Source organism: Struthio camelus, chromosome 14, assembly GCF_040807025.1.
Source record: "Struthio camelus isolate bStrCam1 chromosome 14, bStrCam1.hap1, whole genome shotgun sequence".
NCBI lineage: Eukaryota > Metazoa > Chordata > Aves > Struthioniformes > Struthionidae > Struthio > Struthio camelus.
Window position 1 is genome coordinate 19,304,848 of NC_090955.1, and position 25,967 is coordinate 19,330,814.

A 25,967-nucleotide genomic window follows, 5' to 3' on the forward strand; every position below is an offset into this window, starting at 1 on the left:
AAAAGAGCCCAAGAATTCTGACTATGTGGTTTGCTTGTGGGTTGTTTTTTCTTTCTTTTTTTTTTTTTCTCCATATAGTGTGGCATGTTTCAATTTCTGCATGCAAAGACTTAATAGTTACAAATTACAGTGCTGCTTCTAAGATTTAACTGAATAACTAGATCAATCATAAGACTTGAGTTGGATGCTTGCTAATGCCTTCTGTCTAATCATTTATAGTACTACAGGATATACTTGTTTTTTGTTTTCATCTCTTAAGTTTTTCTGGTTTAGTCTTAATCTGAGAAAAGACTGATATCAATGGAAGCAAAAACTCAGGTTGCAGTCCGTATACCCATATGTCCACTGAAATCACGTTGACTTCAGTGGCAGAATAACATGCATAGAAGTCAGTGCAGAATAATATGTAACATCAGGACTTAACCATCTACCAAGAATGATCTGGAAAGTGTCAGCACCTCAATGCCAGCATGTCTCTCCCAAATGCAAGCCATATCTAGACCACTGGGAGCAAGTTTCATGTCTTCCAATGTTTCAGGCTGTCTTTGTATCAGTATTATCCAAGCTACTACTAGTTTAGGTTATGAGGTTAATTCATAGGCTAAGTATTTTACAATTTTAACACTTTTATTGCATCTGAGTGTGAAATCTAGCCTGAAAGCACCACTTATTTAAATGACTTTGGCATTTTAATGATAAATCATACAGACTTTTAGTAAAAATCTGTGTGGTAGATTTAATGTGCAGATTTCTACTTTGAAATAGGATTTAAGTCTATCTTAAATAAAAAGTTTTATCTATAAACTAGTAAATCTTACTTAACATCCGATAGTTTAAATTGCATAGGGAAGTTTCAGGTGCTGGATTTCGATTTGTAGTTATTGTTGCATCAATGACTGAATGAATTCCTGGGATGGAAGGCTGACCTCATCTATGACCCAATAAGCTTTATTTGTTTTTTTTTCCTCCTATGGAATAAACATTGTTGAGATCTTGTGTTATGTAAGTGTATGGATGTGCTGGCATCCAAAGCCTGAGGATTAAAGACATAAATTCCATGGGAAGAAAATTGTTCATTCTTATCGAAGGCTTCTTGGTTGCTCACTTTTCCTCTAAGTAATCCAGGTATGTTTCTAACATGGTTAGTGGTTTGACAACAACCATCTGTGGAGAATTTTATTAAGGACGCCATCCCCTGCGGGGGAAAAGGTAAAATTAGCTCACTTGTGTAATAGTTAATGATGTAATAAGAACTGGCTGTCTTTCAGACAAACTTGAAGCGTGTGCACCGTTTCAGTTTTCGTAATGTTAATTGTTTTCTTATAAGCAATTGCAAAGTACAAACAGCTGAACATCAAGCAAAAACTCGTAAAATGATCTTGGTGGATCATAAAACCAAGATATTTTAATCAGTTGTTTTCAGATTCAATTACTTATTGTTCTGACACTGACTTTAAGAGCGCCCTCGGCTCAAAGTAAAATATTTACTTTTTTTCTACATGGCTATTTGGCAGTATTCTTTCTTAGATCATAGATTGGCTTCACTACAGGTTCTAATTGCTTAATCCCATGAGATGGGTAGCGGTGCTGGACTTGATATAAAGCAAGTGGAAACCTGAGAGCCTTTTTAGCACAGTGCAGCATTGTTCTAGAGGCATAAGTTTAGCTAAACCCTGTCTGCTGCCTGCTGCAGGGAAGGATAATACGAAACTTTTGTAAATGAAGCTTTTCTTTTGTTCTGCTTGGTTATATTTTGGGAAGGTGAAGTGAAGTATTCTGCGGATCATTTTTTGTTCTACTCTGTAGTATATGTAAAGAGATTACAGTCTGGATGAGTCTGTCTAGGGGAGCATAACTACCTAGAAGTGGTGGAGTTCATATGGACAACATATGACCACCTGCTTTGGGGGAACATGAAAGATCACCTTTTAATTTTCCCTCTTATTTAATTGTTTTTTCTTCCTGCGACAGGTGGCAAACACTCTGGTATAGGAAAAGTAAAAATATTTTCCAGTTATTTCATATTTAGACTGTGTGTAGCTTCATTAATGTGTGCCAAGAAATGTATCTCCCCTCCCTTCCCACTGGTAACACGGGCAATTGTGTGTGAAGGGTAGCAGTATTTCTCAGGTTAGCTAGAAGTGCCCTGAGGTAGTCACAGCTGTACACTGAGTGACTTTCTTATATGTGCATTTAACAATTTTTTGTTAAATAGTCAGGTACTGAAAGCTGCTCCAGGTGGTGGGGTGATGTAGCATCTGCCCAATGTGGCTATTTATTTGCATGCTAGAGGAAGAACTGTTTCTGTGCCTCTCACTGAGCAAACAGATGGTGTCACTAACCTTGATATATAAAGCGCACAGCACAGACTGGAGGGGCTCGCTTTTTATAAAACCACGTGGGGCTTTGTGCTCTGTCCATTGCTTCAAACAATTTTCGGATGTTAGAGGAAAAAAGAATCTAAGTTACAAAATGTTTTATAGCTTAGATTTATAAGTGAACAAGGTGACAGAGAGGATAAGCTCAGCCCAAATGCTAGCTAGCCTGAAGCTCAGCAGCATATGCAGCAGAGAATAATGGCTGGCTACTGAAGTCAGTTTGATCTCTTCATGATCTTGCCATTAGAGATCCCTGGGAGAGTGTTTGGAAGAGGCACTTCCTGGACAGTACTGACTTGCAGACAGTCTAGAAAAAGATATAATAAGGATCTTTGTGGGGACCATATGCCAGCGGCTACACTCGTGTAGTATTTATCACGGTTTACAATCAGTTATCTGTAGGAGATAAATTTTTGATTTCGTTTAGCAGATGCTGTGGGTGCAGGGCTGTGAAACCATAGTAAAGCTCTGTCTACTTGCGGGGTCTTAAACTGGGTTTTAAATTCTGATTTTGGTAGTTTTTCTACTCTGTCCCATAAAGCAGAATTTTGGTACATCCTGAACTTGTCTTGGGCAGTTTTGCAAGTGATTGTACTACTTTTTAGCTATTCTAGTTTTACTGAACACTGCAATAATTGTAATAAAGTATCTGTTAGGTTTGGAATTGCTGCAGAAGCAGTTGCATACATGAATCTATAAAATATGCCTCATTGGTTATAAATAATGCCATTTTGAAAATGGTTGAGCCAAAAACTTATTAAAATCTTTTGAGTGAGGAAGAGCCCCTGAATGAGCTCTGGCTCTGAAGTTACACTTTTTCTGGGTTTAAGGCCCTGCTCATCTGAATCAAGTCTCTGACGTTTCCAGTTTGATTGGCTTTTCTGTATACTTTTCTCAAAGGCTTCAAAATTGTTGTGTCCCTGTAAATTGCTTTCAATTTTTATGAACTGACAACTTCCCCCCAAGAAAGTGTTTTTGGAAGTTACCAACAAACTCAGTGACTGGAAGCCAAGATACTTTGTTAATAATTTGTCTACTTGGTGCATTTACAGGAAGGTAATCATGACTTATCCCTTGGGTAGAGCAGAGCAAAAGATAATACTAAGATGCTTTTCTAACTTAGTGAGCTATCTTCTAAAATCTCCAGTCTTCAAAGATGTGGACTGACAGATGGAGGATGATGGCAATACTTAAACAAAAATTATTCAGGATTTTAACAGTCATCTCGTTGATTTCCTGTCTTGTGTAAGTCTTGAGCAGTAATGTGTTTTGTCTTTGCTTTTTGTTTCAAGGTTTGTTATGATAGTACCTCTTTGTTTCGGTCTCTGCTTGAAATGGAATTACAATAACTATTGCTATTAGCAAAGTAATTTCTGCCTCTGACTGTCCCAACCATAAAAAGAATTTATTTGCTGCAGTTCCCGCAAAGTGTGGCTCTCTCGATCAGGAAGAAGCTAAACTTGTGCTTCAGTGGGGCATGCAAGTTAATATTTAGCTCTACTCCAAAAGGTGATGGAATATTGGAACCAAGCAAGAGATGGCAGGAGAAATCTTTTGAGAAAGTTGCATGTCATTCATTATTGATACATTTTAGTTGTATCTGTTGATTATGCTCTGTTTAAACCAAATTACTGTAGCGTGGAAGATATGGTAGATATTATACTCACCTCTTCCTTTAAGTTTGCAAAGCAGTGCAATATATGGCCTGAGATTTTTTTCACACACTCGCACCTTTGTGTCAGCAGTGACTGTATCCTTGGTTTTTTTCCAGGTGAAGAGGAGAGCATAATCCAGAACTTAAAACAGGCTTTGCAGCCTAAGCAGAAACACTACTTTTAAAGAATGCTTAAAGAAAATCTAGTGAAAAATCTAGAAAGTCTAGTTTTGTTCTTGGCAGTGTGTTCATTCAACCCTGCAAATAAAATTACTCATTCCATGGGTAAAATAGAGACTATCTCTGAACAACTCTTTGGAATTTACTTGAATAAATCTTAGCCTTGAGGATGCACACACAGCAGTTGCAAAATTTAGCAAGCTTTTCATATTTAGCTATCCTGAAAACAGATGGGATGACTGTCCATCTTCCTCTGTGGTTAGCTCTGCTTAGCTGCAAAGTGAGCAACTTCAGAGAGCCACTGATAACCTTTGTGCAGCTCAACACATGATGAACAGCACGTCGTAAAGGTCCAGTCTTTACCTTGCCCCTTTTGCTTGCTTACAAACACCTTTGTGAAAGTACTTGTTGGATTTTAATGATGAGAATAGTGAGTCAGTGAACAGGTGGCCAAGGTTGATTGACCGCTGCTTCTCGCTACCGCAGAGTGCTTTGAGCACTCCAAGAGACACTGCCCGTTACGGCGTGTGCGCTGCTGCTGCAGCTGCCTTTGTAATCCTAGTCAGGAGGAGGAGCAGGAAATTAAGGAGTTAAAAATCCAGTTGTCTCAGCTACTTGAAAACTTGATAGTACAAGCAATTACATATAGTATCTTTCATAATTGTAAGGTGTATTTTATCCAAGATGTAATTTGCTGAAAACTGAGTGTGGGAAGATGTCAGTTCAAATGTATTTTATTCATTAATTTTTTTTATTACTCATGGTGATGCATATAGGTGAGTTCATTTTTCCTTCTCCCCTTGTGTTCAAGTAATCATGTAGAAAAAAATCGCTTTAAAGTTGTCTTTTGTCCACCAGACTGTGTGTGCATATCTAAAACCTAGCAACTTAACAGTGACCAGGTAGACAGATTCCAAACATGTGAATGGAAACACAAGAGACTCATGAATAAAGTCTCAGCACTGAATTAATGAATTTGCAGCTTGATACTAGAATTTAGCCTTTACCACTGTCTCGTCTCTGTCCTGCTTCATCTGAATGTGTTAAAAGGTGACATGGTATGTATGAAGACAGGTTGTCAGATTACATGTGTCATTAAGGCAGTCTGTCAGGACAGAAAAACAGAATGCTCCTGTAATCTCTAAGGTTTTATGCGTATGCTTATACATTGAAAGGTTTTGAATAAAATAAAGTGAATATCACCATCCATTCAGTATTAGATCCTGTCTTTTCTTTTAAATATTAATTTGAGAGCCCTCCTATATCTGGAATTGTGAGGTTGTTTTTTCCATTCCTTGTTTTTATAAAACCTTTTCAATGTGCACTAAAGTAAATATTGTGATACCAATAGTGATGCATAGTAATATCAGTAATACAAGTCATCAGAAATCTTACAAAGGTCAAGATTGTTCTTTTTAGATACTATATTGGCATAAAAAATACTATGGTATGTTTTTTATAGTGGTGAAAGATCCTGTTAACTGTGAATTGTTCTTAAATGAAGGATGGTGATAATTCTTTATCACGTCAAGTAAAAAGACAATTTTAACAATTTTAGAAACCTTTTCTGAAAGGTAGCTAAGCTCAACAATAAATCTTGAGTTCCCTCCTGTCCTGGGTGTTCTAGATTTGGAGGTTATGCAACATAAGCACTAGCTATGTTTTCCTTCTAGGCAGAAGTTGAATCATCTTGCCCTGGGCAGTAGAGTTCACCAGGGCACTGAATTACGTTGTTCTGTTATAAAGTAGTTTTATGATATTAGCTGTCAGTATCCTCAACCAATATTCTTCTTCGTAGCTATAGGTGGCCACCTTTCTGTAGCCTACACCCAGTCCATTGAACTACAGCCTTCAAGATCCCCACTGCCAAAGTATCTTGTGTAACAAGAGATTTTTTTATCTTCAACTGCATTTTTCTCTTTCCTCTCAGACTGTGCATCTAAAAGATCTCCTTGAGCTTGAAGAAAATCAAGATAGTATTAGAACATATAATGATGGATGGGGGGGAAAGGCAAGTCTTCAGCACCTATTTCTACAAGAGATCTTGAAAATTAGGTTAGTTTCCTGGCACGAGAATTATGAAACTTCTGCTAGCCATAACTCTTTCTGGTGCTGTCAGCATACTATGCAAGTTGTCACAGGAGAGGAAGTTGTTCTAATAAAAAAAAAAAAAGTCTCTTTTCAATCATGAACTAGAGAAGATATGAAATATTTACCATTGCATATGTTCTTAAAGCAATACAGTTGTCTTTGGTTCTAAGGAGGCAACTTTGGTCCTAGCTTATCACTGCTTCAGCGCTAGAGTCTGCAAACCTTAGTTTACTTGACAGACTTTTCTTAAACGTAACTACAACTCTTTTTATTAAACAAATCCAGATGTTTTTATCATGTGAGCCCTTAATGACTCACCTGATTTATCAGCAGGACTTTTTTTTTCAGGCTCTTGAGACAGCCTTCTACCATTAATACAGAGAAGGTAAGGGGTAAGGTGGAATCTTGTCATCTGGAAAGACTAGGTTTTACTAGAGAAGCAGAATAAGGGGGAGTCTGACAACAGAGGAATCTGGGACCTTCAGTTCTAGAACAGATCCAACCTTCTGCCTCAGTTTGTCTGTATTAGCTTTCTGCTTTTGCTCCTGGCCCTCTTTTGTAGTGTCTTATCACTTTTCTTATTGGTCCATTCTGCTCCCTGTTTTATATTGATAAACTCTTTATATGCATAGCTTGTTATTTCCTGCCTTCTGCCATGCACGACCCATCTAAGCAGAGTAATCAAGAAACTTCAAGGCTTCAGCCTACTTGACTTTACGTAGGCTCATATTTTTACAGGGATGGGGAAGCCATGTTCTAAACACCACAGCAGTCCATCTGGTAGTTTTTAAACTGTGCTTTTCACTGTAATCTCCATCTATAGTCTTACAAAGATTTGGATGTGCACTTAATTTGTGTGAAGTACAAACATTTAGCTTCAGCATGAAACTTCTCTCCTAAAAATAGGAAAGTATTATGTATAATTTTGTTTGTAAAAGCAGGCAGATTTCTGAAACTTTAAGCTAGTTTGGCCTGAGGCAGACAGTAAGCATAGAAAACCTCCACTAACCCCAAAATAGTTAGAGGTATTGTATTTTGTGCTAAGAGTCTGACTGAAACGTTTACCTGCGTGTCTGTTATACCTGCTACACCAAGACGCTGACTGAAGCCCAAGAAGCAGAATAGCCGCATTATCCTGGAACTGTGTTGTGCTGGTTCCACTATGCTCCTCTGGTTCTGGAGATGTTTCATGGCATGCTGAGGTAGCTGTGTTCCGTGCTGTAAACTCACTGAGTGAAGCCTGGGGACACGTTTTATAAACTACAAAGTCTGCAACAGAAAGTGGCAGAGGAGTTGTGTTTTGCAGTGCCAGTACAAGATAACTTGAGGATGTATTTTAATATGTATTTGTCTTGCTCCCTGAGACATAGAAGTGATCACTAATAAAATTCATCTGGGTCTGGGATCCAGAACTGGATGAGGATGCTGAAACAAATGTATTTGCAGTAATCCAAACTGGTTCGTTCTTATGTCTTTCACTGATTATTAAGGAATTCTGGTAGTATCTTATGCCCTGCTGTACTAGCAAGCACAAAATTAAGATGTGATAGCTGATGTGTGCAGGCACCATCACGGCTCTACAGCAGGCAAATAAAAATCTATGTCAAAGGACAGATGTCCTTTTTGAGTCCCTATGAAGGGTTTTGACATGGAAAGGGTGTTTTGAGGTTTTGTTATTCTGGAAACTCCTGCTTTAATTTATATATTTGATTCCTGTTTCTCAGTTTTACCTTGAAAATCTGATGTATTTAAGGTTTCAACTAGCACTGAGGCTCCATTGGTTTGGGTTGAGGAAGGAACGGAATTGAGCAATTAATTGCATATATTTTGGTATGGATTTTGTGAAAAGCTAAAAGTGTAGTTTCCTACTCTTCAGAGATGGAAGCTGTTGATATATATGATATCAAATTCAATTTTACCATTTTAAAAAAGGATGGGGGAGTTGTTTCAGTTTCATTGATAAAATTATCTGACTTTCAGAAAAATATGACCGTTAAGAGCATCTATAATGCAGTATATTTTGTCCCTCATTTGGCATAATTGTGAGAATCAGATAAGTGAGTTTTTAAATTTTGTTCGCAAATTATATCCCTTTCTAAGTAGTGCCTGATAAGTCTGGGGATTAGATTACTAAATGTATTTGTCTGTGACCTTTTCAACTAAAGATTGAAGAGAGGCTAAAAAGGTAAAAGCTAATCTGCTTCTAGAATAATGTTGGAGGCTGATGTTCTTCATTTACAAATACAGAACATAAATCTTTGTTACTGCATGTTTACAGAAGGTTTTTATGACAGTTCCAAAGGTGACAGCATATATTTAATTATGCAATTATTGACCTCAACTGTTATCTTTTTTTAAATTCCAAGAGATTTATTCTAAATAGGTTTTTTTTTTAATGGTTAATTAACAGGGGAAGTATAAAAAGCCTTAGAAAAAGGAAGTGAAATGAAAAGGGAGAGAAATGCATAAGGAAATCTACTATTTTTATTACTTTTAGCATTTATAAGGCAGCTAGTCTAATGTCCTATCTGTGTGTTAATTTACAGGTCTGAAGGTGAAAGCTCAAGAAGCCTCAGGTATGTGTTCCTTGTCATTCCTTGTTTCTGTCATGCTGTCCTGGTTCTAAGAAAATATTTTCTTTACTTAAATCAATGCTACTTTATTTAAAAGCACAAAATAGAAGCAATAACTTTTTAAAGAAATGTGGTTTTGATATCAGTTCTACTTAGCATGCCATTTGCATTTTGTATAAGGTAACGGATAACATGGCATTTCCTGCACTTCTCTATCTACAATATGGTTTAATTAAGACTTGTATCTCACAGTTTTTCAATTTCTTAACAAAATTAAGCCTGATAGCTACTTAAAAGTTAACTTCAAGGGGTTTGAATTAAAATGCCTACTAAAAGGTCATTTGTATTGGCAAAGGAGAGAGCCAGCTAGCTAGCTGTCATTTTAGTGGTGTGTCACAGTGAAAGCAGCATCTCTATTGGGGGAGAAGTCTATGTGCTTGTTCTAGCTTTCTTGGTAGAATCTCCACTTCTTTCCCTGACATAGAAAACCTTAATTTGCTATTACAATACTGCCAGTGCATTTGGGAGATTCTGATTTAGTGAATGTAATGTAGTTGTCAGATACTTCCCGTCTGTAACTTCTGCATTTAGTTTTTTATACTGCTTTGGATTTTTTTTTTTAAACTGACCTTTTTGAAAATGTAGCTGAATCAAACTTGTAGAACTCCTAACAGTGCTTTAAACATGACTGAAAGTTTAAAACTACACACTTGAATCTGAAACTGTTCCGTATGCGTTAGATCCTTACAGTTGAGTAGATGCCTTGGTTTATGAGGAGTGCAGCCATTGATTAATGATAACAAGGTCTAAAATATCAGGGTTAATAGTCTGCAGTTTGCTATCTTCAAAATTGTCGGGACTTTTCATCTATTTACATTTCACTTCCTTTTTTTAAGGAAATAAAGTAGGTCTAGCACTTGCAGTATTAAAAATCCAGTTCTTAACCTACTGGTATGTGAACTATCCACAAAAATAGTGAGCTCTAGAATAATTGATCTGATATCAGGAAGAATGAAAGCCGGTAGGAAATGATCCAAGGTGTTCTAAAAGTAATATTTTCTCTTGCCATAGAAATCAAAATTGCTGTGGAATTGACCCAGAGTGAAGAGTGTGCAGAAGGTGCTAGCATGTTCTTAATATACAGTAATGGAACTGGACAAAATCATTAGCTGCTATGGTTCAGATCATAGTAAGATATCTGTTTTATTTGCTAGTTTTTAACTCAGTAGAGTTACCAGTGTGCTTATAAGCTATGGAAGCAATAATGTTGATTAGCTATTGGAAATTAAAAGGTAGTCCACTGGTATATGAACTTACAGAAGTATAACTGAGGTCACATTTCAACTTACAATACTCTTGTTTTGATGTGTTGAATCTCCTGTAGGGTTTGGTTATTTGAATAGTGCGTGGCATTGCTGCTGCTGCTGTACTGTGTTCGGTAACAGTGGAGGTGACCTATTAGAGAGCATATTTTGAGGTATTTCAGACCAGATCGTGTAGGCACAGCTGAAAGTCACTTACTCTTTGGAGCTGTTTGTAAATGTTAGTAGAGCTCCAGCCCTGCCCAGCCTATTGTGCTAGCACGCATAATGAACTAGGGTTGGGTAGGGGTGGAGCACAGCACAAAACCCAGGGAATTTGGGGTGTAGGTGGGTTTTTCCTCCTCTCTTCAGTGAGTAACTGTTATTCGGCATGAGCTTGAGTTATTCCAAGGCATACTTCCATACTTTTACATTAGGCTAACAGAGATGACTCCAGTAGCAGGCCATTTGAGCAGAAGGAGCCAAAGAGAGAACACTATTTCAGCCAACCTCTTCAGGCCTCACCTGCTGCATTTACGCTGTTTCCTCAGAGCAGAGGTGAAATGTCGTTGAGCATGTGCTTTTTATATGTTTGCTTACATACAATTCTGGTGAGCGCTTGTTTTATCTTAGACAAAAACTCACTTATCTCTAGGTAGCTTCTTTACCTTGTGGATAATTTACTTCATACTGTTTTCTTTTTTCTTATTTCTAGATAAAATTTAATTATCTTCAATGAGGTGATAAAGCCAGTTTAGGGGATAGTGCTTTTAAGCACTGTGGAGAAAAAAAAATCATCATTTCTCCTAATGCAATTAAAAGCATCCAAGCATGAAATACTAGCACTTAGTATGCTGACCGTAATGTGTCAGTGTCTTGGGCCAAACTGAATGGAAGGCATGAAGGGGACTGTGGCAAGAAGCTCCTGGCAGGTGGCAAGCCAGGAATGACATGCACTGTCACAGCATTAACTGGACAGGTAACAGAAGTCCTTGACTGATTTCATTCAGTATGGTTGCAGTTAACAAGCAAGCATATTAGTTAGGGTTGTAGTATGTTTGACTCTTGTTAGCATTAGCATATAAGATATAAGGATAAATGTAACTAAATCCTGTGAGGTGCAACCACTATTTTTTTTTACTTCCTTTCTCCCAGAAGATTGTTCTGAGAGCAGATGGATAGTAAAATTTGGCATATATTTCTCTGTCACTGGATACCAGCATCCTATGACAGTTTAGTGGCTCCGTCACATTCAAATGGCATGGGTAATAGCATAAGCAGTGCGTTAATTAACATTTGTATTTGCATTTCTAGCAGGTGTGTAGAGGAGCAGACTGATCTCTCGAATTCAGTGTGGGTCAGAACTGAAATCTCTGAGTGACAAGGACACTAACTTGTACAGTAGGCTTACCTTGGCAGCTAGCTCCATCTTTCCCCTTCCCTTCGCCCCCTTTCATCCTGTAAAACATGAGCCATTGCCATCCTCACTGAACTTTTTAAGTCTTCTAGGAGAGTCTTGTTTAGGAATTCTGCCTGCCTCCTTGAGCAGTAAGGGGAAGAAATATGATGCAAAAGGAGAGGCAATTTGCTTTTAATTAAAAAAAAAAAAAAAAAAAAAGCCTGTGATGGGCAGCTAAGTTTAGCAGAAAACAGAAGTCTGAAGCCAAACGTGCCTATACGCGTGGGGTTTGGAAACCATGGATTCAGTTTCGATGGCTCTTGGAGCAGAGTGAGTGTAATCAGACTCTTAGCTTGAGAGTCTAGTTTTGAAATAGTGGGTTATTTTTTCATAATGGAATGTACTATCCAGTACAACTTTGACCACGTGTTCTAGAATTTTATACTGTTACCGAGTTGCAAAAGTTATTGCTGTGATGGATTTGTTTTCAAAAGCCTTATAGCTTTTCATAAGCATATAAGTTTATCCAAAACACATCATTTTGAAATGGCCTGAATTTCAGTAAGCACTAAATATGATGATGCAGAGGCATGTCTGGTACAGAAAAGCAATATGATTCTATATAATCTGCTGACCTGGTTAAAAAGAATAGGTGGGTAGTCATTTTAACTTTTCCATGGCTTCATTGTTGTGACTAAGAAATACAAATTATCTCTTTGTAGAAGGGATGACAAGGGATGTCGTAAAATATATTCTGCTTATAATATTGTTGCACTATGATAAATTTTCATTGATTTTTCCCCCCCTCCCCCCCCCCTTGATGAATACCATGTAATTTTCAAGCCTAGGTACTTAGGCTAAAGCTGTAAAATAGATAAATTACTTTGAACATTTTACATTCTCAGGTGTAATGAACACAGACAGTGAGCTATGATGGTCCTTTTCAATTAGCTGTCTTTGTTCATACGTTTTCAGTAGAAAATGCAATTTGTTTAACAAACAATTTTAGTGTTCAGTAGTATGATTTGACAGTTAGATGAGCAAACCTCTGAAACTTGCATAGAAACAATACTTATACTCTGGCTCTCATTCTTTTCCCCTTTTTTTCCTTCTAATAGGTTAATAATCTTATGTCATAAGGTGGCTTGAAGACATAAGATTTCATTAACTATTTTCCTAGGTATTCCTTTGCTGCCTTTTGTTTTTTTTTTTTGTTTTTTTTTTAACCAGTAAAGTAGGTGAACTGTGAGGTGCATTTCAGCTGCTCATCCCAGTGTCTCCGTGCTGTTCCTGGTATCACAGCGCTCCTGCCACTTGGGTCAGTTGTCAGCAGTGTAGAGACCTCCACGACCTGAGCTGGCATCTCAAAAGGTTGTCCCAGCAGCCCTCCTGCACAGAATATGCTTTCAGACTGCTGGGTTTGACCTGTCCTCTTTGTGTTTTTGTTCCTTAGCTGTGTGCTTTGTAAAAGAGAAACTAAATATGAAATGGGGTAGACTAAGTAACAATACTGGGAAAAAAGCAAGTGGTTCTGATGGCTTATGAACCATAACAGATGCAATGCTATTGCCAAAACAGTGTGTTGTGATGTGAATACCCACATAATTTAAGAAATAGTCAAAGAAAGGAGGGAGGAGAGTAACAAATAAGGCTGTTTAAAATATTAGCTAAGGAGAAAAACTCAGCTGAATGATTTAGTATAACCATAAGAAAAGTCTAAATGAGATCACAGTTATTATCAGTGTGTAAAAGGATGTAGGACAGAGTTTCCTCTGAAGGTCGTACAAAAAAATCTTGTGAAGATGTAGATTAAATAAAGTGGCAAATTAATATTTTAGTTTGCTTTAGAGTAAGAAAGGATCGTGAAATATCAGCCTGATTCTGTGCTGAGTGAAGAGTGGGAGGAATGGCTGTTAAACAGCCCTTGACAAACTTCAGTAATTGAGCCAAAGAGAGAGAACGTCTGGCAGGAAGCAGAGGTGTTTCTCTTTCTCTCTCTCCCTTTTTTTTTCCTTCCTTTTAATATGATCTATTTTAACTGAGTGACTCAACCTCTTCTCTGATAACCTGCAAAGTACAAGTTTGGGGGAAATAAAGACTGACAGACTTATAAAAAATGATTTTCAAGGTTCTGTGTATTGCTTTGTAATCTAAATGATTCAGTGACTACATGTAAAGAAGGCTGTTTCTGCCTGCTTTAATTGTTGCATAAAGACTTTCCTGTAGTTTTTTGCAGTCCTAAAACAAAAGTAAGTATAAAATCCTCATTTGATACTACTACTAATAAAAAAACTACTACTTTCCTTTATAGGTTTCTGCATAAAGCTCAGGCTGACCCTCTGCAATAGAGTGCAACATGAGTTGTAACATGTTAATTTAAGTGGCAGTTTTATTGCTGCTAACAGAAATAAAATATATAGAAACTGTTTCTAATAGCTGATGTGACTGTGCAGTTGCCAGCAGCTTTAAAATTACATAATCACGTTTGTTCAAATTAAAAAGAAAGGTGGATAGCAGTGCACATGCATCAGAACTGTTATTTGCATCATCTGTAATAGTTAACTCTATGCTTGTGATGTTAAATATATTTTTATATATAATGTATATGTATAAAATTCCCTAAAATAATGTGAAAAATCTAATTTTAACAGAATAACATAAATGAGTGACAATTGAAAAATTTGAGAAACAAGATAGGGAGTACCCATTCATTTTCTTTTTAAAATAATCTGTCATCCTGTGCAATTTGGAATCATGTGAGAATTGTGCTGTATGCAACATTTTTCAGGAGCTACTATAGTTTAAAGTCATAGTACAGAGTGCTGAACTCAGTAATCTAGAGAGATGACCAAGAATTGAAACCATAAATAAATTCATCCTATATACTGCATAGCACATGCTCTTTGTATGTTAAAAAATAAAAAAAACTTTAAAATATTTAGGAATTGACTGACTTCATTGGGATAATTATTTTCAGTCATCCCTCTGTGCTTCAGTTTTAGCCTGTGAATCATTAAATTAGGTGTTAAGTGCAGCAGGTGCTTGCCCACCCAACCACTGAGGCTACTAAGGAAAGAATTTTAGCTGATACAGAGAAATCATTTTGACAAGATGATATTTGTGGTTAGGCAGTAACACAATACTGTCAGCTCATTTCAGTGACTAGAGCCCCAGTCCTGAGAGTGCTTTACATGCAGAAGAGCTAAAACGATGTCTGATTGGAGGGGATAACGGGCGAAGTGAGCTACCTGGAGTTAAGGGGTTGGGGACACAGCAAAGAGCAGATCTGACTTCTGTTCTAGTATCTTACCCTGTAGACTTAAACTGCATCCTACTTTTAATTATGCATTTTAATAAGATGCAACAGGGTGACAGATGCACCTTAACGATGCACTGTTAATTCTAGATTTAGATAAAAGTAATTATGAATAGAAATACTAAAGAACAGAGATGCAAACACTGGTTAATACGTGTTCTTAAAAGGTGAATAATTTCTGTGTAAATCTTCTCTTTAGAAAGACACACTTCTTCCTATTGACATCTTAGATTAAGCTGCTGTTAATAAACAGTTGTGATGATGAAAACAGATTAGCCCTATGTTACCCGTTTCTGAACTCTTGTACCAGCATTCCTGTTCAAATGCAAGCAGAAAATCTGTTCTGCCCTTCTGACTGCTAAAAGAACACAATCTTACCCAAGAGCAATACTAACAGATTGGATGTTTTTCCTCCAGGATTTGTATTAGGGGCATACCATAGAAATAGTTTTATAAAAGGACATGCAAAGGATTAGTAGGTCGTCTTAAAATTATTAACTAGCAGAATCCAGAGTGGTCAGTAGACTTCTTATCATGGATATCTGGAATACCTTACCTTGAGTAATTTCACCTAAGCTCTGTTGTTGCTTAGCATTTGTATGCAAAAGGCTTTTCAAACCCATTACTCATTTTATTAACTATTTCTGGACTATTTTTAAGTGTCAGTTAATTAAAAGCCCTGTGTCAGATGCATAGCGTTGTCAGTACAGTACACAGCAGTATCGGGACTTGTACAGCAGTACAAATTGTCTTGTACTGTTAATGTTTTACCACTCCACGTGTATTTTATGCCTGAGTAGGTAACTGGGGGGAAGGGGAAGAAAAAAAGGGGGGTTTGTGTGTGTGTACCACAAAAATGGCTGGTAAAACAATATGATCTACTTGAGTACTGTGGTAAATGTTTGGATCATAGTAAAACTAGGTTGTTTTAAATTATACATAGTAAACACTATTCACTATTTCACCATTTATGAAATATGTATTGAAACTACTTGATAGTAAAACTGTTATGTATTGGGGAGTGCTATGTGACTTGGGTCAGTAGTGGGATATGAGTGCCTTTACAATATGGAGTGGATATATATAAAATATGTTAATGGCAAAAGCATGGGTACCTTTTGTTTGTGGTTGGTTACAGGGGACATGCATTAAACCTTCTGAAACAGAGGAATTAGAGAGATCTATAGAACTTGGTAACCAAAAGTTCTAAGGAGCTCATAATTGAAGAAGAATTGTTGTTCTTTTCCCCATTGTTTCAGTAAAGTCTATTTCCGTAAGACATGATAAGAAGGCAACAAGGCAACAACTCGTGTCACATAGCCTGCTTGTCTAGACATTGCTCTTCTGCACCACTCCCTTTAGCTTCTCAGTCATATAGGCTGCAGGATGGTGGCAGTATTTCCCCGTCAGCCCTCTGAGAGCCAGAGACATTCATTTGGGCAAGCAAATGCACAAATACACGCTTGGGTGGTTTTTGGAAGATGCTTGCTAAGCTAGGAGAGGAAAAGGTGGTACTATTTCATGCAGCCAGGTTAACTAGAGTCTTGCATCACTGTCTAAGCGCAGCAATGTGTCAGCAACTATCCTGTGGCCTCCACCTTCTGCCCTGCCGCTCTTGATATACTGCAAGTCAACTGATTTCGTTAGAGATTTCTGAGCAATGAGAGAGCAGAACATGGTCATATATTTGCTCTAGTTGACTCAGAGTCATGGTTTGAACTATGTAATACTATGTTTTTTACAAATACTTGTTTCATTTTGTATGCAGTTTACTCTCTGCTCTTGTAAGTACAATGTATTCCAAGTTGCAAAGCTTTTTTCTCAAGTGTAATTGTATTCAGAATAATAACTTGGCAATGTCAGAAGTGACATTTTAGGCACTTGAGTTTTGAGAGAGTGAATGCGGAAATTGATTTTAAACTGCAACGAGACCTTCAAGATTTCCTGGTGGTGCTGAGTGCCTTAATGTTTTTGAGTGCCCCATTTCAGGTGTTTTAAAACTGAGTTTCAGTGTAAACTGTGTACCTCAACAATTGATGTGTTTCAAATTACATATGTGAATTGCCAACCAGAAATACTAGTGCATTTCAAAACTTTGCCAGTGCAATGTTGCTAGTTAATCAGATGACATTTAGTACTGAGTGGCTAAAATACTCGGTACCCAAGAAAGTCAAGAAACTAATTAACTGAGTTCTAGTTCTCGTGTAATACAGCCTCAAAGTGTAACATGTATCTGCATGGTAACGCTAGGGAAAGATTGTTGGGGGAGCTCTTTATCTGACATAAAACCATGATCCATGAATATTCTGTACTTTATCTGGTAAGATTTTTATTTTTCTGGACATTTTTTCAATTACTAAAAAATCTCTATGGATATAATGCTTCATAACACAAAAGCTTCAGCTACTGTAAATGATTGCTTACAATCACAGCCATGACATCAATTAATTTTGGGACAAAAGTTTTTGCATGAGCTAAACATTTTTCCCCCTTATTACTGTTTTCTGTACCTTCAATTGGCAAAGAAATACAATAGCATGAAGTTAAAAGATGAATTAATGGGAGAAAGGACTGAAAATATATATATATATATATATATTTTTTTTTTTTTTGGCAATAGCTGTGTAAACAAGTGTGTTTTCAATTTAATGAAGTCTTCACCTCAGGTAATGTATGATGCTAGTATTGACTCATGAATTACTGAGATTCATATTTTCTACTGAGAAGTAGAAATGAGTCTTGCTAAAATCAGATACTATCCAGGTGGATAAACTAGCATATGCAAGCATTTTGCCTAAAGTTATTTCCACTGGAAATAGCTGTAATTTATGCAAGTTTCTAAATGCTGATTGTGCTCAATAGACCTCTCTTGACAGGCTGGCAGTTGTTGAGTTTGCAATCTTGAAAAAAAGACAAAGCTCTGTAAGTGGTTTCTCATTAATTCAATGCAGCTAATTTTTATGCTCAATTCTTGCAGGAGTTGTTCTTGTTCGCAAGTAGTCCCATTGGTTGCAGTGTAAGATAAGGCTTGCTTAATGAGCAACATGTGTGCACAGCTTAATTCATAAGCTGAGTGCTTGTAGTGCCACAAGATTTATCTTTTGTGTAGATAAAGTAGTTTAAATTTCCTTCAAGATTTTGCTGTTCCATGGTAAATGCTGAGTTGCTTTTGTTCTTTTCTGTTAGACTTCACATGAAAAGCTGGCTGAAACTAAGAGGTAGAATACGAATATAACGAAGAATAAAGTGTAATATCTAATGCTTAGTGTGAGATTTATGATGTTCTTCAATGGCTTTGGTTAAAGTTGGTTTTGCAGCACCTGCTGAACTGCTTGTAACTACCTGGTTAGATTTTTTGTTTCTGCTCCTTCACACTAATCAAGTCAACCTCTAATGTCTGGAGTTCATCCTGAAGAGGGGTAGCATGTATTTTGAGTAGCGTTTAGCACAGCTATTGGAGGTAGTTCTTGTTGCCCCCCCCCCCCCCCCCCCAGCTATTCAGGTTATTGTTTTAGTAAGATGGAGATATCCTACTCTGCAGCTTATACTAAATGAAGTTGCCTTTCTGCCTTCTCATTATAACTGCACCTCAGAAGAGCATAGCACGTGATGGACCTTGTAGTGTTAAGCTGTCCTTGGTCCACGCAGTTGGAGATTGATGTGCAATTCCACTGTTGCCTGTAGGAACTTTATTGATAAAAAACGAAATTGTAACACTGATTCTAAGTAGCCTCTCACTTCTGTAGTTGTGATTGGAGTTCAGAGAACAGGGTATGATCTGATGAAGCTGGCTTGGTTCATGAATTTGTAGTTGTTTGTTTTTAATGGATACAAGTGATTGCATTTGAGTATCCACCTAAGGAGCAGAATAAAACCTGACTTCAGGAACAGATTTAACTGGTATGTTTTTCTGTCTAGAATACTGAAAATACAGTCTATACTAACCATTGGGACTCCATGTGTGTATGCAAAGTGACAGGGTCAGGAATAGGAGACAATGAATTCTGTTAATGATTTGTCTGTATGTGTGTGCAATGGCAAAAAAAAAAAAAAAAGTTGTGCTTCTTTGTACGTGATTTGTTTCTTTCAAAAGCATTCACGTATTAGACTTTAAGATTCTAGGCGAAAAGATCCATTGGCTCGGGTGCAATGTAACAACTTTAATGTCATGTCTGCAGGCTGGCAGAATCAAACAGAAGAGAGAACTTCTGTAGTTTTATTTCTTCCTGGTCTTATTGCTTTTTTCAGTTCTAGTTGTCATTAGACTAATTCTATCCAACAGGAAAAAAGGCAGCAAAAATAGTTAACTACTACTAAAGAGAATTTTAAGGAGCAATTTTTTATTTTTACTTCTTATCTGTATTTTGGACAGTTTTGTAGCTCAGTGTAATTCCAGTGTAATTCCTAAATGATCCTTGGATTGGGTCTTAACCATGATTTAGATATCTGTTTCACTGTCTGATCTGTTTTAGTGATCCTTTTGAAAGGATTCCAGTAAGTGCAGCTGGAAGTAGTGGATGATCAAGCTATGTTTTGGAGAAGCTGAGAACAGCGTAGTGTATTAATATAACATAACAATACAAAGAACGTTTTAGGTTATCGCTGTAAAAAAAAAATCCTAAAATATGCAGTAATTTGCTATCAGCTAAGTATCCTCATTTTATTCTTGGCATAAAGACTCAACCCTTCATTTGCAATGTAACCGCTTTCTAGAGACTACTGAAATAAAGTTGTAGTGATCAGCAACATGCATTTGTGGCCTAGATGGTAATTGGTTGTCCTTCCTGCAGTTCTTGCTCTTTCTCATGAAAGACAATTTTTGTCACCCTTTTATAGGGTTCTCAACAGTTTTGTCGTTTCAGAGCTCTCAGTGGCTCCTAACCTTCAGTGGCAGTACGTTCTCATTTAGAGGCATGGAAATGAACCACTAGCAGCAGGAACCACTAGCAGCCTTACGTTTCCCCATTGAGAAAAGAATCCTAATGTGGATGTTGGTGCACCAACAAAAGATTTTTTTTTTTTTTGACTAATGCATCCTGTGGAATTTAAAAAAATAAGATACAAACTTCAGTGAACTATTTGCTTGCATGATATGGAAGGGAGAAGTGGAAGAATAGGAGGAAGAGATGTCTGCAAGAGTAGGGAGGTGCTGCTTGTGTGGCTACTTGCTTAAAGCTGTGTTTACAGGCCCTTGAGCTGCCAATACAGAGACTCCTGTCTGTTTTAGAGAGCAGGAAACCATTTCTGAGAACAGCTTTATGGTTTCTTAACACTAATTGGAACTGTTGAACAAAGGACTTGGATTCGGGAAATGGATAGTATCTTTGAATTAGTTACAGTTCAGAGCCCTTGACTGATTTGTCGTTAACTTTAGCAGTTATTTAATTTGTACTTTACTGAAGATGTAACTGTCTTCACTAGCCAGTCTAAAATTGATTTCACTCTTACAGGAGAACTGCCAGTACTTCTAATCTGTGCATCATGCGTATCAAAAGCTACGGTGTCAACCTCCTGGTTATCTTTTGGAGGTAACATACGGGCACTTGAGATGAATCTGAAAAGACTTTGTCCTTTGACGCTTACAATAACAAACAAGGATTAGGTATCTCGTTTGCCAATATAAAACTAATCAAAGCTGGGCATGGATTTGACAGTGCCACCCTTTTGGTGAGCAAACATGTGGGAAGCAAATTATGGACTGCCTGTATCTTCTGCATGTCCTGCAGAGAAAAACTTTCTCCTTTTGAATAAATACTAATTTTTAACATACAAAAATCCTTTTTAATGAAAACTATTCAGAATTTCTCAAAATTAGTTGGCTTTAAAAGTAAAAGTTTCTTTTCGAACATCAGAACTGATTTATCTTGTACTTAATTGAACTGTTTTTCGTTTTTAGTGGTTTCTTTCCCCCTCTACAAATACAACAATGTAACTACCTGCATAGCACTGTAATGAGAGACCAAGCAAGGTCAGCATTTCATCAGTCACCTTCAGCATCAGCAGAAAAGTACCAAAGGACAAGGACGGCCTTTTCTAAATGACTTTTTTGTAGCTTTCGTTCTCCTTATTTTATACTTTGTAGCTGTATAAGTTGCTTCTTACTATGTTACTGTGTGAACGCTCCCCATGTATGTGGAGGGAGAGGTTTCTACAGTAGGCTATGGGAATTTTAAGTTGACTTTAGAGATCTTTGAACTATTAAATATGTGTCTTCTGGTATTAGGAAAAAGAATCCATGTAGCTACCAGACCTATAAAATAAAAATAAAAAATAGGGTCTCTGGCCATAGGTTTCCCACCCCAAGTATGCATTAGCAGCAAGGAAAAGATATCAGTCCTACCAGTGTGATCATTCAGGAGAGCGTAAGACTCCTGATTGGAAAAGAGAAAGAAAATAACACTTGCATGTGTAACTGATACTAACCTGCTATGCTAACCCAGTAGAGCTGGGTATAAAGTATCTTGCAGATCAACTGAATTAATTGCTGTCCTCAATGTTTTAGCTCACTTTTCAAGTCTGCTTGTATATTCTGCTGTTTTTGAAGTCAACACTGTAACAAATTACATTCTTTATATGTAGTCAATGGGATTCTAATTAGCCAGGTACTAAAGTGTTGGGAGTTTACAAATAACATGTAACATGATTTTAACACTATGGACTTCTCTATTTTCTTTTTGTTAAGGAATGATTTTTGAGACTTTCTAAATTTCAATAAGTTTTAAGTGTATAATATAGATTGTGCAGAATTTTTTGTTGCCTTTTTTAGCTAAGAAAGGGCTATTCATTTTCTAATGTTATTTTCTATCAGATGCAATAAAGTAACACATCCCTTGTGTTAAAATTTGGTTCACTGTTAAGGTTTTCAGCACTATTTTCCAGGTTTTGATAGTTTTGGAAACTTCTAGGAATTCTATAGGTTATTTCATTAGACTTTTGGAACATATTAGCTATGTTATATGGCCTTATCCTTCAAGCAACAGTAAGGTTTTGAGTGGGAGGGTTAATCCAAATGAGCTGTATACGCAACTTCTATAGGTATCTTACAGAAGGCAGAAGAGAAAAATGTTTCTATAGTCTGAATAATAAAAAATAGACACAAACTGCTCATTTTTCAAATAGCCCAGAAAGACAGCAGAGCATTCTGGCCTGGGGGTGGGGGGTTGTTTTATTCTTTCCTCTGGAGTGTACTAAACTCGCACATCAGTGGAGAATTCCTTTTCTGTCATAACTACAGACTACATATGAGATGATATACTAGTTGTGTTTTCTCTTAAATAATGATCTTCCTGGAGGATAGAATGGCAGAACAGGACAAAGAGCCTTAACAGTCACGTGTCCCTTCTATGATTTTTAATCTGTTGCATATGTAGTGTGCGCTTGAAGGCAGACTTGTGAACTAGTTAACCAGCTAATCATTTTAGAGAAGAGTAACTGTGGGCTTGGATAAATGGTGAAATGTGAATCTAGTCATCTCCATATTCTGCAATATGGAAGTAGAGGCCAGGAGTTTTGAGTTTTGTCGATGTATTATTTGCTTCTTTAGGGTCCAGTCATAACACTTATTTTCAGGTTGCCGTATCCACCAAGATGTACAGAGGCAGGAGCAGGAGAACAGGATTTCATTAGATGTCTGATCATTGCAGCAGCCAAATGTTGTCTCAGGTGATTTCAGCTAATACTTGTGTCACTCTACCTTGATTTGTAAAAGAAGCTGTCTATCTTCCCTTTATTGGATGGAGGAAACTCAGTAAGAAAGTAATCTTTCATCCATCCTTTTTGTAATTTAAATGTCGTGAATGCTATTAAGGTTTTGGGGAGTTTCCAGTTAAGCATTTTTACTAGATGCTTTAACCTCTTTGCTTTGCTCTATCATTAGCTCTCTTCTGTTTAGAGTAAGAGGAAAAAGTAAAGCACTTTGACTTGTCTCCATAATGGATGCCTTCACTTGCTGAAATCCAACATTGATTCCACAGTCTTCTCTTTTTTCTTTTATTCTGAATATATCTGTAAATAATTATCAGCTAGTCTCAATTAACTTCTGCCTTCAATTTGGCATTTTTACTTCTTGTTGATCGAATCAAGCACATTACTTGGGATACCCCTATAATTTGTTTGTAATAGTTAACAACTTTATCAGTAGGATAAGGCTTTTCTGATTTCTAATGTAAGAAAGCCTCTATACAGAAATAGAGACTGGAACCAAAATTAATAGAGCTGCACTAAATACTACATACTATATGACAAGTGGAAAAATATGATCTTTGGAAGATGGATAAAGACTAGCTGACTTGCTCCTGGTTTTATTCTGATTCTATTCTAATCTGTGTTGTGTATGGTGCAAAAGTGATAAGTCACATGAGAACTGTTTTGAATTGTTCTAACAGTACATTTAGGGAACGTTCTCTAGATCTCTTCAGTTTCTTTGGGTGCTTTTGTTTATTATACAGCCAAACTTAAATGAATCTTCAAACGTTAGAAATGGGCAAGACTGAAGCCTGTCACTCACTCTTAAAACAAACACTGAACTTGAATTAAGTAAATTCTTCCTTTTTAGGTACTGCAAACCACTGATATGCATGAATTAAGATGACTTACCATATTCAGGTTTGGGAAAAAGTCTCCTTTGTGCTCAGGCAAATATCAAAAATCCAGCAAGAATTCTTTTAAATCATCAGTCTTCTAATAAAACCCTCAGTTTTGTGCAAGCTGAGGAAAGCTTCCACTCTGCAATGAACATGAGGCTTTCAGCTCACACATTGTCTTCTAATGTATGCTCAAAGTCTACTAAAATAGGCTAGGCTTGCCTGAGATGTTGCAGCTCTATTTTGTTCGTAATCTTTTCCTTCAGCCTTTGATTTTGAATTGAACTGCTTTGAAAAGCCCTCCTGTAAGTAACCTCCTGACCAATGTATGTCTTTCCCAAAATGAAAATAGACTTTTCAGATACGCGGCTACAGAGAAATAAATGCTACCAAGATAACATTAGGAAGATATCTGAATGTTACTTTGATTGGGGGCTTTAACTATTGTACATGAGTGTTTGACTTTCAAAAACTGGTCTGATGTTACTATGAACTCTTGTTATTTGTAATCCTATGGCACTAAAATGTGCTGCCATTCCTGAATCAACTGTGAATTAATTGGCATTGCTGCATATAGCAGAAGAAATCCATTTTCATGGAGAATGCTTTCTGCAGCATCCTCAAGAATTAGGTATCCAAATCTGTTAACAGCCTTATTTTCAGACACTGGAGAAATGCATAAGGATGTCTTGGAAAGGATGTCTTCATGCAGTAATGTGGATGCTGTTGGGGGATGAAATGCTATGTGTGCAGCTTTGGGGTGCTGGAGAGAAACTAGTTGGATACCTATTTCATTTCCCTAAGCCGGATAATGTAAATGAGCTAACCTTTAAACTCTGAACGAATGTATTCCTGCCTTTTGAGATTCATCTTTCTTTGAAACTCAAACAAATTTCAATTTTTCAAACCTAGGTACTTGAAAAATAGAGTTAACTGCTGTTAAGCTTATTTCTGTTATGATAGGTTAGATATGACTTTGAGGAGTCCATATGCCAGTTGCAAGTTTTTTCATTACTCTTCTGTTGTATCTGGAAAACAAGGAATGGTATGCAAGTGTGTTTTGGCCACATCCAAAGAGGACTTGGGAATCCCAGAGCTGGGCTGGGTTCTTTGCAGACTGGAACATGTCAGTAATTTCTGACTTCACTACTTCTTGGCTAACTTGCTGGACAACCTCTGTGCTGTGGAGCTGAAGGAATTTTTCTTGGACATGTTCATGGACTGATCAGAAATGGAGGAGAATGGTGCTGGGTATGCTCATGCTGTAATTTCTAAGAGTATAGAACTTCTATATTGCAAAAGAAAAGTTGAGACATGTAAGGAAGACCGAAGGTAGTGTCATGCTGCCTTGTTTGCCATCCCATCTCTCCTAAAGCCTCTGGTGCCTATCACTTTGCCCAGATTCTGACTGGAGGATTTTATCAGAGTAAGAGTGATTGCCATGAGTATTCTTTCTTAGTTCACTCCTCTCTGCCCTTTACTCTTCTGCTTTGACTTTTTTTTGTTAGGTGAGGGACACTACTTATGAAAATAACATTTAATTTATTGAATTAAATTGTAAACTTGTTGCTTTAATATTTGGCTCCAGGATGTGACTGATGGTAACACAAAGACTCGTAAAGAAACTTTAAGAATAATATCCTCTTGAAGACATCCAGTTACCATGCTGGAAGTAGATTAATACTCAAAAACAGAGATCCTTACGCAAAACCCTGACACCACTTAGAGAGGCATAACCCTTTTTTCTGCAGCAGTTAAGCCCTGCCTATAAAATCTAGGATTAAAACTGGCGCGCAGGAAATGGTCATAGCCCAAGAGCCAGTTACTACATTGACCTAGAGAGAGATTCATTTGGCTAGCTGAATGGAAGTGCAAAAAAAAAAATTGAAGTGCTTTCACTCTGGAAAGTTATTTGACATTTTTTAGGCCATTAGCTAGCAATAAGAATGAATGAGTCTGCATTTTAAGTGTGTGAAAATGCACTTATAACAGACTGTGCAGAAGCTAACTTGGCACTCTGCTAGTGTAGCATATTTGACAGAAAGGTGCAAGCTCATACTGAAAAACTGATGTCTGGCTGTTGGCATGATTGCCAGTCAAACCACGGAGGAGTAAAATGGAGTAAGTGCAGCAAGTTAAGCATGTCTACCTTTGCTTTTGCATGAGAATGGTTTGGCTAGGGATCCTTTAAGGATGACCTGCTCCCTCCTATTGTAATTGTTTTTTATAAACATGTATATGTAAAGGTGGTTTTGATGTTACTTTTGTCCCTCTGCATCGTTCATTTGTCTTCCCAGGGAAAGGAATTTGAAGATGGAGGTCTGTTCAGTGAACCCTTCTTCCCCAGCACTGTGAGCTTAGTAGCAGCTTTGTGACACCCAGGTATGCTAGTGGAGGTGAGGGGATGCTGGCGCAGGGACTGCAGACTTCTTATGGGCAGTGAAGTAGCTCTGTCCCTGGAAGCGCTTGCTGCGTACATGCTGTTTGGAGATG

The 25,967-nt window shown here is 37.3% G+C and overlaps 1 protein-coding gene across 9 annotated transcripts in view; it reads left to right on the top strand.

The window, feature by feature from the left end:
* IQSEC1 (IQ motif and Sec7 domain ArfGEF 1) overlaps positions 1-25,967 on the top strand; it is a 348,874-nt gene that overhangs the window by 51,920 nt on the left and 270,987 nt on the right. For 6 of the 9 annotated variants that reach the window (XM_009688161.2, XM_068906729.1, XM_068906730.1 and 3 more), the window contains exon 2: positions 8,850-8,879. The exons of the other annotated variants lie outside the window; for them this stretch is intronic. In XM_009688161.2, coding sequence (XP_009686456.2) covers positions 8,850-8,879 — 30 coding nt within the window. The remainder of the gene's footprint in view (positions 1-8,849; positions 8,880-25,967) is intronic. 9 annotated transcript variants of the gene reach the window in all.